This window comes from Corvus kubaryi, unplaced genomic scaffold (assembly GCF_017639235.1).
Source record: "Corvus kubaryi isolate FWS band 111438036 unplaced genomic scaffold, C.kubaryi_AGA036_p1.0 133, whole genome shotgun sequence".
NCBI classification, from domain to species: Eukaryota; Metazoa; Chordata; class Aves; order Passeriformes; family Corvidae; genus Corvus; species Corvus kubaryi.
This window is the reverse complement of record NW_024580667.1, coordinates 36417745-36433765: the sequence shown is the minus strand read 5'-3', so window position 1 is coordinate 36433765 and position 16021 is coordinate 36417745. Positions and strand designations below refer to the sequence as shown.

At 41.8% G+C, this 16021-nt stretch overlaps 1 protein-coding gene across 3 annotated transcripts in view; it reads right to left on the bottom strand.

Annotated features, from left to right (window-relative positions):
- The window catches only part of DZIP1 (DAZ interacting zinc finger protein 1), a 47901-nt gene that overhangs the window by 24836 nt on the left and 7044 nt on the right, over positions 1-16021 (bottom strand). Inside the window, exons 2-8 of one of the 3 annotated variants that reach the window (XM_042043669.1) lie at positions 12420-12489; positions 11849-12343; positions 6677-6761; positions 5023-5147; positions 2727-2888; positions 1912-2049; positions 877-939 (exon numbers count right to left, since the gene is read on the bottom strand). In XM_042043669.1, the coding sequence (XP_041899603.1) occupies positions 877-939; positions 1912-2049; positions 2727-2888; positions 5023-5147; positions 6677-6761; positions 11849-12343; positions 12420-12422 (1071 nt within the window). In that variant the 5' untranslated portion in view covers positions 12423-12489. Of the gene's footprint in view, positions 1-876; positions 940-1911; positions 2050-2726; positions 2889-5022; positions 5148-6676; positions 6762-11848; positions 12344-12419; positions 12525-16021 lie in introns of those variants that run through there. The other 2 variants (XM_042043675.1, XM_042043682.1) reach the window with 2 other exon arrangements.

Sequence of the window (16021 nt, the reverse complement as noted above, 5' to 3'; positions counted from 1 at the left end):
AATAAACCTAGTATATTAACTCTGAATGTGGAAGAAAAGGAATATTATTTAGGTGCACCATCCCAAAAGTAATACTTACATTACTCCTCCCTTATTCTATTCTTGCACTGTATGTGGGTGTATCTTTAACTACATCCTTTTTGAGGACTGTTCCATGGTTCCTCCCCAATGTTTTCTTGCCAGAGGAGGAGAAGCATTGGTCAGACCACTATGATCTGCTCAGTTCTTACATGGTCACGCAGATGAAAGGAAAATGAAAGGAAAAGAAGCAAGAGAAACAAAGCAGGAAAGAGATTAAAAAGAAATGCAGACATAAAAAAAAAATCTGAGGAATAAAGCTTTGTATAGTAAAATATATAAACTGATGCAAAATAAAATGCCATGGTGTTTTTTCCTGGAAAAGCTGCGCAGATTCTGGATTAGAAAGCTACAACAGAAAAAGCAATAGAGAAGTGATAGAGAGGAGAAAAAGAAGACTGAGACATATGCCATAGGTCCATGGTAGCAGCAGGTACAGGGTGGATGAAAGCTCCATGTTGGCAAGTCATACCTCAACTATTCAGCCTACCCATGTAACACGGAAAATACTGTGTAATACAGTGGTCACAGAATCAGCTGTAAACTCTTCAAAATACAGATACAGTTTCAGTTTTCTGTCAGATTCTGAAATGATAAATTCAGTTTCAACCCTGGCCTTAACTGAAACACCAAGATCCTACCATGAAACACCGAGATGATAAATACAGCTAAGAGGACACACTCTTACAAACTCTTGATATCTAGCAGATGTACTAGAGCATATCAAGAACTACTGAGAGGGCAATAAAATAAGAAAAACGTCTCCTTTAGGTGTAAGCGGTTTGCTGTGCCACTTACCACAGACTTTTCTGTCTCATGGTCATGACGGAGGGCTTGTACTAAAGATGTCCACTTTTTTTCCTGCATAGAGGAAATCCATGTTAATTCTTGTTAACAACACACTTAGTTCGATATATGCAGCTTTATTTTTCTAAATAAAGCATAAATACCACAAAGATGACAGATTATATGAAATTTGAGTAACGCAGTACTTAATGCCCAGAACAGTTATCAGCATGATTTATATATCTGAGTGTGGTTTTCCTACCTATCACTCTAGAAACTGTATTTGCTCTTTGATTTGTATATGCAGTCACAGTGAGTGAGAAATACACAAGCATTTTGATGTATTGACATGCATTAATCTGTGTATTAACAAAAAGAGTAGTAAGAACAGGGGGTTTTCCCTCTAAATAATGTAATTTTGAGCACTCATTAGCAATGTATTTTGCGTAATAATGACAAAACCCCAATATTAACATATGAGTTTTAGAGCGAAGCCGATTTTCTTTGATGAAATAAAAAACCCCATAAAGCAAAACTAAGTTTTGCACATCTTTGAGCAGAAGTGACCAAACTTATGTATAATACCAGCAATAAACAAAGACCTCCACATTCCAAAAACCATGAAAAAAAAAAAAGACACAGGTTGGAAAATCCTGTCAGAAAGTTTCCTAATTTTCATCTTGGGAAATGGAATATTCCAATTTTTCAGTAAGAGGCCTCACAGATCAGTAGACATAAATGCTTTAATTATTAGAGACTTCTGGAATTGAATTGCCTCCATATTTGGCAAAGATAGATATATTTAATCATAATACGAGAAAATCAATAAATAACAATTACTTCATTTATAAAGGATAAAGAAAATAAATCCTTGCTTGCCATTATATGGATAGGATTAAATAGTATTAAATTTTTAAAAACAGCTATTTTTGGCATTGAGAAGAATGAAAATTTTACTTATGGATCTCATATCCAACTCAGAGATGAACAAAAATAAAAAGAACACAAGTAATCTGTCAAAAGCAATCCATTAAGTTACAGTGTTACCTGTTTGTCCAGAAATCTAACCACATTTGGATGATCCTGAAGACGCTGAGGTTTCGCCTCTGTAAATTCATGGCTGTCTTTCAGTGTTCCTAAATTGGATTTTTGTTGCGTATTGGACTTTTGTAATTCTAACAATTGCTAATAGAAGGGAGGAGGAATACAAAATTTTCTTTAAACACAGTTATGCAGAGATTGCATCAGGTACTTCTCCCATTTCTCATGAGTTCAGCATTTATCAAATTTCACATAATTAATAGTATCTACATCAAACATAAATATGACTTGTAAAAGTACACAGGACCTAGCAGCTACAAAATATAAGCTACTCTGGTAATGCCATGCAGATTTGTTCTCAGCCATAGTTTTATGGTTCCCTTCCTAGTGAGCATTTCCAAAGCATGTATTGAAAACACACAAATTCTGTCAGGACTATAATGCAGAGGTTAGCTTCCTCCATGACACTTATGAGAATATTAACATAAGGATACCTAAAATGCAGCAACCACAACAATATCTACTAATCCATAAACAGGCATTCAAAGGCGGAGGAGTAAAGAAAAACTGACACAGTTGCTGAAGGGATCAATCATTCTTCTAAAACAATCCTTTAAATTACAAAAAGCACAAACCTGAAATTATGTTAATAAAATACCAGTACACAAAGATATAGCTGTGGCTACCATTCAATCATTATTTTTAGAGTTCTGTAGGAAGACCTTTACAATGACTATATCACATTTCAAATACGTGAAGTTCACTGCCATCTACTGTAAGGGATTCATGCCTTAAAATGTTAGAAAATTTAAATTGCTTACGTTTTCTAAGGTTGAATTTCTTGAATATAACTCTTTCAGCTCTTTCATAAACATCTCTTTCACTTTTTCTATTTGATCAGCCAATTTCTCTCTTTCCTCATCTTTCCATTTATGAAATGATTGTAGGATTTCTTCTTCTTTTGATTTTTGCTGTTCACATTCCTGAAATTGTTAAAAAAACATTATTTGTTATTTTTCCTCACATTCAATACAAACACAAGCTCCCAAACTACATGTGGAACGCAGTCGCTTTCAATATTTGGGAAATATTGTGACATCAAAAAACATAAAAACCACCAGTTTTTCCAAGAATTTGAGGGTAGCAAACTATACATTTTGCTAGCAAAACAAGTATGCTTCAAAAAGTTTTGGCAGTTCATTATTTTTCACTGAATAAAACACAAATGACCTTACCTGGTCATATCAAAGATCCACTTAGTTCAGCATCCTGTTTCTCACAAAGGCATTAAGTGTGTAAGTAAGAAGATTAATATTGGGGCAAGCAAACGTGCATGTTCTCCTTCAGTCTCCAAGTTGCCAACTGTTTTCAGAGGACTTCTTCAGCCTGATAGTTCTGTGAACTTCAGCCTGAAGTTCTGTGACCTTCATTAACTGCATAACTTTCACTACATTTCTCTTCATACACTTTGCAGTCATCCCCTGTGGCTGCATCACCTTTTGCAAACGAGCTCCACAAGCTGCATGAAGAGCCAAGTACTTTTCTTGTTGTTGTTTGAATCTAGCTCCTGCTAGGTACATTTGAAGGATTCTGAGCCCTGAACTGGAGCACAGAGGGAATTGTTCATCACTACTCTGTGTAATTCATGACTTCACAGGTATCTCACCCTCTATCTTCGTCAACCTGTTGTTTCTTTTTCAGACTGTCAACTCTCAGCATACTCAGTCATTCTAAATACTGACTGATCATCTTTGTAGCCTATCTCCGTAATTTTTATATTTCTGTCCTATCCTTTTTGAGATGAAGGTACGAGACTCATACACTGTATTTAGGCTGTGGCTTGCACAGGGATTTTTCAGAATAAGTGGTAATATTTGATTTTCTTTGCTAGCTGCTACTAATATTTCCATAGGACTATGTATCACAAACTTAGATCTTGCCCTTCAGTAATAGCACTCAGCTCAGAACCCAATTAGAACCATTTTATCCCCATATACATTTACCCCACTTTATCTGTTAGATTGCTTCAACCATTCCATTACATAGTGATGCATTTTTATATAGATCTCAAATAGTTTAAAGTTCTGCATTTCACTGCCCAGGACATACATATTTTTTTAGGAAACACATCTTGCATCACAGCATTCACTCTGAATTTGTTCCCTAACTATAACATGCAATCACTGTACAAGTAGGAAGAATAGGATCATCTGTATCCTTTCATCATGAAGGAGCAGAAGGGACCAATAATAGGAAGCATGGCAGTTTATATACAAATTCCCTTCAGTAGTAGTTCTCCTAAAAAAAACCCAACATGGGAAAGATCTTCTGTTGTTTCAATCAAAAGACGGTGACATTATGACACCCAAATTGACAGAGGATGTCAGTAATGGCAGACAAACTGTATCCAGTCACACTTCACATTTCTATCTTCCCTGACATTGCAGAAAAAAGAGAAGTTTTGAAAGCTTCCTGTTGTGTAAGACTGCAGACTGTAGCTTCAGGACATTTCAGGTAGTCCCCCTTGCAGTTAGGAGTCTCAGCTAAGACAAGTGACTTCAAAAGAGGCCCCCAAGGCACCAAAAAATCTACACTGCACTCTTATGAATACTCCAAGTTCCATCTCATAAACAATGCTTCAGGGGCAGGAGGAATATGTTATAGATGTACTTCTCAAAAGCTACGCACAGAATGAATGAGTAGAATACCTTCCACATGTCCACATAGGGCCAAGGCCCATTATTCTGACAGTACCTGCACTCCTAAGTGAAACTCAACCAGCTTTTGATTTGGTCATTCAGTACTTTTGAAAATGGAAGCTGAACAGTTCCAAGAAAGGGGGAACAAGAGGACTGAAAAAGAGAAGTCTGAAGCTGAGTTCAGGGAAAGAAACACTCCATGTTTTACAGAGGATCAGGGTTTCCTCTGAAAACAAGGAAGAAAATCACCATCAATCATTGAATATCAGGTTGGAAGGGATTATCCTCCAGGATATCCTTGTCTAGCTGAATCTTGAAAGTGTTCAAAGTAGGGAAATCCAGCACTTCTCTGGGTTGAGTGAACACAGTTCAAAGCGCTAATTCTTTTGAGACGTTCACATTACTTAGTACATATTACCTTAGACAACCTGGCCAAATTAGCCTGTTGTTCAAACTCTAACTGGGACTTGGTGAGCTGCAACTGCTCCTTCAGGTTTTCAATCTCATCCTGCAATTTTTCTATCTTTCCTTTCCTCTTCTGTTCTGTTTGAAAGAAACACAGATTTTAAAAAGGTTTGTTGCAATTTCTGGAACTGTGATACTTACTGCAAATACATTTCTAGTGTTTCAGTAACATCTTCATGTAGTGTGACTTTCTTAGACCCCTTTCCCTCCCACTACCATGACTCTCCATAGATGCTTTTAAATACATATATTCTCTGGACTGCTAACTTATCCTCAAATACTTGTACTACTGACATGTGAAACTGTTTATGAAATATTTACATGAAAAAGTGTTCTATAATCTAATTTCAAAGGAATCTAAGCCAACACAGGGTCATAAAAAGAATGTATGAAGGACAAAGTGAATCTCACTTATTCAATTCTTTTAGGTTACATTTATTCTAAATAACTTTTGTAAGGAGTCCACTTGGAATACAACAAATTATTTATGTGAAAAGAATTGGGAGAATATCAAACGAAAAATGTTAAAATATGCACAAGTCACAACAATCTTCAGTTGTGAAACATTTCATCAATTTACCAAGTATTTACTGGCCCATCATCTGGGAATCTGAGCACAATGCAGAATATTATTCCAGAAATAACTGCATGGGGTATTTCCCCTACAGAGCCATTTCAGGCTAATCCTTTTCTACAACAACTACTTCAACTGATTCTGCAGCATCTTCCACTGTCATTTTTATCAAGTGTAAGGTGCCCAAGAGCTTCTTTCTTCTTCCAGTATATTCACACTTCCTCAGGTGCTTACTCAGACCCCTTTCACTCTTGCTGCTGTTTTATTCAGCTGACAAGCTACAGTTCAGACCTCATTAGATCCTTCCCACTTTTCTCCTCTCAAATGATCCTTTTTTCCAACTTGTTTGTAATCACTGTTACTTGTCAATACTTGTTAGCCCTTAGCGGTAAGTATGCAGCCTAGCAGGAAGGAAAGAATTTAGATATGAATGTAAGAAACTTTGAGAACATTGTTTTTCAAACTAAACATCTTCCAGTGAAGAGAGAAAAAGTATGCAAGTTAGTGGTAAAGCAACCTTGAGTATCATAGATAAATGAAGTTAGACTGTTCTTAACAGTTTCTTGCTACATTTTACAGTCAGTTTAGTTCAGGAGAGCCAATTCAAACTGATTTCAGGCAGGGTGGATTATTTATGTTTTAAAAATTCATATACATCTACAAATTTTATTTTCCTTAGTGCAACTTGTTCATTTTACCCACGCCTTTAGAACATACATGCCTAAAGAGAAATTGTGCTCTGAACTGTGCAACTGGCTGAAGTATTCAATGGAAATGCTAGTTCGAAAAGGTGCTGCAAATATGGCACACAGGTTTTTGTTAACTATTTTCCAGAGACTGAAACATATGTTGCCCAATACATTTAATCAGTCAGTGGCACTTGCATTCACACAAACTGGTATCCGCCACCTAAAAATGGAAAGTAAAAAATATTCTTCCAAGTTACACAAAATCATGGACTGCACATCCTCACTATATTTACACTTTTCTAAACGACCTCTCTTAATTTTTTTGATAACATTAAAACACATACCGATCTCAGACTCTCCTGGATGACGCCTTTGAATGTGACTTTGTAAAAAGGAATACGTCATAAAAGCCTTTTCACAAAACGGACACTAGAAAAAAAAAAAGCTAGTTAAAAACAGATTAGTAACATCTTTTTGGCAAATAAAGTTAAGGTTTTTAACAGGTTATTACATTTTGCTCATATGTCAAAAGAAGGTAACTTTAATAAATTCCATCTCACAAGAATAAGGACTAAAATTCACATGGTACCCAATTTCTGTAAAGTTATCAGTACATTTGTGCTATCTAAAGTTTCACAGTGATGGTCATGAGCAAGAATCTGATTGTGCTAGGCACTGTACAAACTGAACAAAAAAGACTCTGGCCAAGCAAGTTCAAACTCAGATATAAACCACAGACAAGGACTCATATATGTAGGTAGAGAACTATAAGGGAAAGGTATGACAACCCTCTTCAGCAAAATATACAGACTCCAGCCAACTAGCAGCTCAGGTGTTCTTAAAATTCATTTAACACCACAAAGTAGAGCACCACACAGCTGGAAAAAAACCAATAAAGATGGGTTTGAGCATATGAGTTGTAAGATGGCAATACTCAAAGGATATGTAAAATACTCAGACATTTCAACCACGGGGAGGTAACAGTACATAATTTTGTAAGAAAAGGTACATAGCTACATTAATATGCTACCTAGAATCCTTCTGAAGTACAAAGTTGTTTCAATTTCTGTTTCTATAATTTACTTATTAGTTTTGAATTTAAATTTTAAGCCAAATTTGGATCCCACCCTTTTTAAAATACCCTTTTGTTCACCTTCAAAGTACATTCTACTAATGTTCAGAATATATTAAAAATAGACGGGTAGTACAAGGACAGAAGCTACATCTACAAACTCTGTAACATACTTCAAGACCACGCATGAGGGCCCCTCACCACTTTAGGGTCATTCATTACCTCTGTTGATGCCTTTTCCTGGTCTTAAAATCAAGAATCAAACACGGTTAGAAGGGAAAAAGGGGTTTTACCTCGGTATTTATTTTAAGGATCCTTAGGTGCACACGTCCAGGTGGAATGCGCTGAAATGCACACTGCAATGCACACCCACAAAAGATCTGGTGTATCATTATAGGTCTTACTAATTAGCATATCTATCAAAGATTCCTCAATGAGAGGCTCGAGTGAGCCCCCCTCCCCGAGGAATCTCCCCCTGGATGGTTCTATCTCAGTTTACAAAATGTGTTCTGGAGAGGACCTTGGTGTCTGGGGCTTTCTGATCCCTAACTACAAGGCTTCTAAGATGTTAATCTCCTAGCTTAACAAAATAAGTCTAAGAATGTAGGCTAAAAAACGCTAAGAATACAAAAAGCTACAGAAGGTATATAAAAGGGGTATAAAAGAAAAGGCAAAAAATCATCATGGTATCACTATCTCTACTTTTTTTCAAATCAAGACATTTTAACCAACCACAGGCATTCAAATAAGTCGTTTTTCCTTATCGGTGTGATATGACTGTAAGAAACCAAGTTAACAGATTCAAGATCCTGTCACCATAATCAATGCCAGAAGGAGGATCTGGGAAACTACAGGCCTGCCAGCCTGACCTCAGTGCCTGGCAATGCTCTGGAACAGATCATCTTCAGTGTGATCACATACAGGACAACCAAGGGATCAGACCTAGCTAGCATGGGTTTAGGAAAGGCAGGTCCTGCCTGACCAACGTGATCTTTTTATGACCAGGTGACCTGCCTAGTGGATGAGGGAAAGGCTGTGGATATTGTCTGCCTGGACTTCGGCAAAGTCTTCAACACATCTACCATGGCATTCTCCTGGAAGAGCTGGCAGCCCGTGGCTTGGAGATGTGCACTCTTTGCTGGGTTAAGAACTGGCTGGATGGACGGACCCAGAGATTGTGGTGGTGTTGTATCCAGATGGCATTTGGTCACTAGCTGTGCTCCCAGGGATCAGTGTTGGGGACAGCCCAGTTCAATGTTTATTGATGATTTGGATGAGGGGATTGAGTGCACCCTCAGTAAATTTGCAGACAACACCAACTGAATGGCAGTGTTGATCTTACAGAGGGCAGGAAGGCTCTGCAGAGGGATCTGGATAGCATGGATCAACAGACAGAGGCCAATTTTATGAGGTAAAACAAGACCAAGCACCAGGTCCTTCACTTCAGCCACAACAATCCCCTGCAGTACTACAGGCTTGGTGCAGTGTCTGTAAAGCTGCTCAGTGGTAAAGGACCAGGGAGTGTTGGTCAACAGCTGCTGAACATGAGCCAGTGTGTACCCAGGTGGCCAAGAAGGCCAGTGTCATCCTGGCTTGTATCAGCAGTACTGTGGCCAGCAGGACCAGGGCAGTGATTGTCCCTCTATACTCAGCATTGGTGAGGCCACACCTCAAATCCTGTGTCCAGTTCTGGGCCACTCACTACAAGAATGACATTGAGGTGCTGGAGTGCGTCCAGAGCAGGGCAACAGAGCTGGTGAAGGGTATTAAGGGTAAGACCTATGAGGAGCAGCTGAGGGAGCTGGGGGTGTTTAGCCTGCAGAAAAAAGGAGGCTCAGGGGAGACCTTATCACTCTACAACCACCTGAAAGGAAGTTGTAATAACACAGGGGTCAGCCTCTTCTCTTCTTCTTGTTGACAGGACAAGAGGACTTAGCCTCAGGCTGTGCCAGGGAAGGTTCAGGTTGGACATCAGAAGGAAATTCTTCATTAAAAGGGTGGTTAAACATTGGAATGGACTGCTGAGGGAGGTGCTGGAGTCACCATCCCTGGAGGTGTTCAAGAAATGAGTGAACACTGCACTTAGTGCCATGATCTAGTTGACAAGGTGATGATCAGTCAAAGGTTGGACTTGATGATCTCAGAGGTCTTTTCCAAACTAAATGATTCTGTGATTATATGAAATTCCCAGATTTCATATTATATTTAAAATGCTGCCACTGGTAGTTGGGTAACCTATAAAACACACCTTTCAGCAAACACTAAAGCCATGAATAATTAAGACAAATTTTGTTGAACAAATGCAAGACCTAATAAAAAACCAAAATAAAGTGATATAGTACGGCAGCAAAGCATTACTGCCAACCAAGAGGGAGCTTACAGTGTAACAGATTGCACATGATTTACAGAATTAAATTGGCTGTGAAATAATGTTATCCATTCAAGCACAAACTTTATGTCAGTTTGACTTGCTGGTAGTGAAAGCAAACTCTTACTGCAGGAGACAGGATTAACATAGGGAATATTTAGGTTTTGAATTATGCAACACTTCTTGCAACTACTTTTCACAGTGTTAACCACAACATCACTTTATTCCTACATTGTACATAAGAATGTAAGATTTCTGAACAAAATATCAAAAAAGTGAAAAATATTATTTAAAATTAAATTTGTATTACTCACATGAAGGTAGTGATCAACAAGTCTTAAATTTATGACTTGTAGGTATCAGTACCATTTTATAGCAGCATTTCATGGTTAAACTTATATTGATGATGGATTAAAGGCATCACATCTGAATTCTTAAACAAATTTACATTAACTATAAAGTGTACCTCCACTAAAAGAGGCAAGTAACAGGCATATTTGCGAAACATCCAGGACTTTGAGGGGATGGAATCCGAACTACCCTCTCAGGAACACCAGTAAAACCCCTATTGTCTGTCAACCTAGATCAAGCAATATCATGGTACAGATAAGTATCACACAGCTGCTGTTTACTGATCACACTGCTACCCTGCATTTACAAACACTAGGAAGAGTTCAGTTTATCTCTGGCATTCACACTCCTGAAAACACTGTAGGAACTTCAGGTATTGTTGAACATCATTCCCTGAACTCATTTTTCTCATGTGAACTTAAATAACTTCTAGAGAAAAGAAATTACTAACAGAGAAGAAAGAAAGGGGGAAGGTCAGAAGTTTACTTTATATGAAATCAAATTACAAATGGGAAATAGATTTCCATGTCTGTTTTACTGCAAATGCCATTGAACAGATTAGTAATGAGACAAGTTCACTACCATGTTTTTCAGCTTCCACAGAGACAGTAGCACACTACAAATATTTCCATAAGACTTGATAATATTTGGAAATCACAGTATGAGAATTATTTAAATTTACACATAAAATGACACATGCAATCAGTTTTCTTTTGCAACACAGGACAGACAAACTGCTTTGTAAGTTGTATAAAGGTTTTTTAAAATAATACCATTTCAGCAGCTTGTCCTTGAGACTAATACTTGAATGCATGAACCTTGCCATATGTACAGTTCTACTCCCGGGGCATAAGGTACCTTTTCCCTTACATAAACCCTTGAGCCAACTTAGTTGATATCTTAAATATTGGAACTTTGCCTGTAACTTTAAACATACAGAGACAATCTGAAATCATGTCAAGTCTGTGTCCAGTGTACTCTTTAGATTTCAGATTACATTTGAAGATGGAAGTTGCATTCCTGAAACCTGTTGGAAAATGCTGAAGCTGAAAAATACTTAAACTACCACACCACTGTAGTGAGACAAAAAACCCTCCCAATAAAAACAGTGCCGTGACACTGTCAGTCAGAACAGCTACGTAGTAAGGCTCCTAAGGAAGACCCTTCAGGAACAGATTGTTGTGGAATCAGAGCTGAGCTAACTCACTGAAGCTCTTTACCATCTTGCCTGAGTCACCTCTGAGTCACACACACCAGTAGAAACTTTATGCCTGAAGAACATCAGTGCAGGTCAGTGACTACTTGCAGACAGTACATTACTGCTCAGCATCAGTTCTGATGTATTTGCCCTGTGTGTTTTCTGACCACGCAGTTGACAAGACAGAGAGCAACACAAAGTAGTAATATATTTATCACAGGTTTTGTATGTGTGTGTATCTGACATTTCAGATACATCTAAAGCAAATCCAAAAGTAAAGACCACTTGTTTGTAACAAGAGGATTCGTTAAAGATGATGTAGCACTCTCCCAAGAGTCTCTGAAACAGACGGAAAACAAGTGGAAGCAAGGCACTTCCCTTTGCAAGGTCACTGGTCCTTGCAGTTCCAGCCTTTCACCCACCAAGCGACTGTACCCCAGCAGAGTGGGGCTGCTCTGCCACCCATCCCAGCAGGCTCAGAGCTGGCAAGGTGTGGGTGACTGGGCCACCAGGCCCTCTCCTCTCACCTGGTGGTAGTTGGCTCGTGCCTCCAGCATCATCTGCTGGGTGCTGATCATCTTCTTCCTCCGCCGGCACTCCTCCTTGAGCCCCTGGATTTCCTGCGTGCGCTGGGCCACCTCCTTGCCCAGCTGGTCGCGCTGCGCCTGTGTCTCTCGCAGGGCCTCCTCCAGGCTGCCGAGCTGGGCGCTGAGGTACTCCTGGGAGTGCAGCAGGTACTCGGTGGAGAGCTGCGCCAGGCGCAGCAGCTTCAGCAGCAGCGGGTCCGCGGGGCCCTGGCAGTGCGGGCAGCACTCCCGTTCGGCGCTGCAGAAGGTGACATGCTCCAGGTGCGCCTGCAGGGCCGCCACGTCCCCCTCCCGCGACACCCGCTCCACGTCCACGGTGCTCAGACGCCGCCAGTCCGGGTTCTCGTGCCGCGCGCGGAACTGGAAAGCGGGAAACGCCGCCGGCCCTGCGCCGGGCCCGGCCGCCGGCGGGTGGTAGGTGCGCTGGGAGAAGGGCTGCGGGAGAGAGACACGGCTCAGCCCGGGCCGGCGCTCCCCGCCCCGCCGCCCGCCCGTCCGTCACGGCGCTCACCATGTCCGGGCTCCGTCCCTGCGGCTTCGCTCGGCGCCGGCGTCCTTCGCGTCGCTATAGCAGCCCCGGCCTGCGAGGGGGAGGCGGCAGTGACGCCGCGCTGTGCCGCCTCCCTCCCGCCCGCCCCGCCGCTCCCCGCCCCACGGCCCTTCGGCTCCGTGCTCGGCATAAATCCCGTCCCCTTCTCCCTCCCGGCATCCTCCTCCCACGACGCCTCCGCAGTCTCCGGGCAGCGCCGCGTTAAGGAGCCCTCTCCCGCCGGTCCCGGTGTTCCCCCTGCCCCGCGCACCGTACGCAGCGTATCCTTTACCATCTCCACACGCTACTCGCATCAACAAACATCTCCTCGGCTCCGCTCTTATGTATATGCACCCTTAACACAGCTACACAGCGTATGCTTTCTCTCTCCACGTTCCCTTCATTTCTGTGAAGTCTGTACATGGCACCCTCCTCGCACGTTCACTGCATCAACGTGCCTCCCCACCCTGTGTCTCCTCCGTGCTGCTCCTGACTCAAACCTTTCACACACCGCCATGACTTACACTCCTCTACCCCTGTGCTGTCCTATGCTCTTCTCCAGCCTCGCCTACTCATCTTTCTCCCAGATGTGATGGCACCTGTCACCTCCCCACCATCAGCATACATACATATGTCGTTTCTCTGTACATCTGCTTCACGCTGCTGCACCCTCATGTCCCTCAGCTGGTAGCTCTGTGCAATCTCTCCAGTGCAACTCCATACCCCTCCCACACACCAGCCTCCTGCTGGGTGCTTTTGAATACCTTCCTCACCTTAACACAGTCACAGACTTTGCATTCTTCTTCCACATGCTCTCCTCACTCATCAAATCAACATACTTCTGCCTGCTAGCACCACACACCAGACCTGCTCTTGCAACCACACAACCCTACAACCTTGCCACATCTCTCATTCCTGTCTCATTCTACTGATCCCAAACACTTCAGCCTCATGAAGCACCTCATGGCTTGTGTACATCACCTACTTCACCATCCAGGCCCAAATACTTTCTTCAAGGCAATCCAACTGCCTATATCCCTGCCCCACCACAATTCCCAGTACTCCCCAGTTTGGTGCTTCCATTGCTCCTGCTCAGTTGCTTCAAACACTGTTTCTAAGCAGGAGCATCTTTCTCCTCCATCATACAAAATTACCCTATTTCCTCACTCATCCTTACCACTCTTCTCCAGAAACTTGCTCTTCCTGTTACCATTTCTTAGTATTTCAAGTCCCCTATGCTACATCTGCCTTACTGCCATGTATACCTCCATTTATACCATTACTGCCATTTATACCTCCCTAACTTTTCAGTCTCTTCCACACATATTTCAGTTTCTCATCCTCTTGGTCATTCCTAGATACATATCTCTCCAAGAACATTCATGCAATACATATCTGACCATACACTCCATTCCCTAGGTTCCTCGACATCATATATTATAGACTCACAGAGATGTTCTCAAGGGACCTCTCATGATCATTGTCCACTCCAAATTTCTGCCGGACACTAGTTCACATCACCTGTGGCATTTAATATGAACAGACAGTCCATGAGCTCCCCGTACAACCTGTTGCATGTCTGTGCTCTCCTCCTGATGAAAACATTTTTCCTAATACCTCACTAAGTATCTGCTGTTACCAAGATTAAAAAATGGTTTGAATATTTTTGCAGCAATTGTTCAAGTAACTGTAGGCCACCACTACAGTGTCCCTTTTCCTTCTCTCCACCACACTAAACAAGCCCAGCTCCCTCAACAACTTCTCACAGATCATGTACTGTAGATCCCAACCATCTTGTTAGGCCTCCTCTGTTCCCTTTCAGCTCCTCCACATAGTTCAGATCACCCCTTAATATCTCCCTTCACCTCCTAGGAATGTGTAGTGAACCTCACCTCTCATCTGCATTTTTAACATTGCCCTCTCCAGTATAAACAGTAACATGTCTACCATTAAGCACAAATAGAACTACTTCCATGAAAATACCAATAATGTTGCTACATGCACCAACACAAGCATCCTTACAAATTACAAGCTTCTAGTTTTATGTAAGTTTCCATGTTGGTTGTTGCTTTTTGGACCTTGAACCTTAAGCTTACTGGTCACACTTTACTGCAATACCCAAGATTCAGTTCCATTCAGATTCTTCCATCACTTACCATGCCACTTGTTTTTAATTTAGAAAGATACTGTGTGATATTTGCAACATTGCAGTCTTCTCCTGCAAGGGTAACATTTTTGCCACCTCCTTTTCCATGAACAGGGTCTCCAGCAAATTGCTACCTTCAAAGAAATCTATTTAACTTCTTTTTATATATATCGAATATAGATCTGCCTGGTTTACCACTGAGCTTTGCACTGCTCAGAGTCCTGAAGTAAGAAAATATATTGCTAATCTTCTTCAGAGCTATTTCTAATATAACACAGATTCACTTCGATTTAGTGTATAAATACACTTACATTTATAAGCAGCTAGATCTTTTAAAATGCTGAAATACTGGCTACTGTCTAAAATGTTCATGCCTCAAATTCTTTAAAACACCTTGAAAAACAGGTATTTGAATATTTTTTTCTAATCAAAGGAACTGTTAATTTACACGTAACAAAATCTAACTCACAAAGATCTGAGCCTCATATGTGCTGTATCTATTTGACATAGAAGAAATTTCTTTACATAAAAAACAAGTGAGTTTTGCAAGCTACCAATTTGTGTGTTAAGCAGAAGGAGCCTGAAAAAGCACACATTAAATATGGGCCTTTCACTGATAGATGTATGGGTTTAATTAGAAAAAAGTAACCAAACATTATTTAAAGCCAGCAAAGTAAACCAAGCCTGAGGACAGCTTATTCTCCTCAACCAACATATCTAGTCAGGAATATCCATACAAATTTGCATGCTGCTCCAACTAAACCCGCTTTAACTGAATGTGACCTTGCAGCGGTACATCATCTATACATCATACAATGGTCTTTGTTGGAAGGCACCTTAAAGACCATCTAGTTCCAACTAGCTGCCGTGGGCAGGGACACCTTCTAGTAGACGAGGTTACTCAGAGCCCCATCCAACCTGGCCTTGAACACTGCCAGGGATGGGAGGGGCACCACGAAGTTGAGAAGAGGCTCAAGCTGCCCAGGTATCTCGATGGAGATAGAAAAAGTACGGAAGGACTGAGGCGGCCCTTTTCGATCTCTTTTTCCTTTTTTTCTGCCGGATTTACTCTATTCTGGGAGCTGTGCCCATGAGGAATTCAGGGTCATCACCCACTCGCGAGGCCCCCTCGGTCAGGGGAGGCGCCGCCTGCTCCCCCGGCCACCCCTCCCCGCCGGGGCGGGCGGCACCGGAGAAAAGCGGCGCCTCGCCGCGGCGGTGCCCGCGGGCCAGGCCCGGGCCCGCCATTCCGGGAGGCGGCCGAGCACGGCCGGGCCTGCGGGAGGCCCTGAGCCGGGCTCCATCTGCCTGCCAAAACCTCCGGCTCCGCTTCGGAGCGCGGCCGCCTGGCCGTTCCCTCCCGCCTGCCCCCGGGGAGAGGCCCCGCCGGGCGCTGCCTTCCGCCACCCTCCTGTGCCCGGGGTGGGGGGAGAAGGGG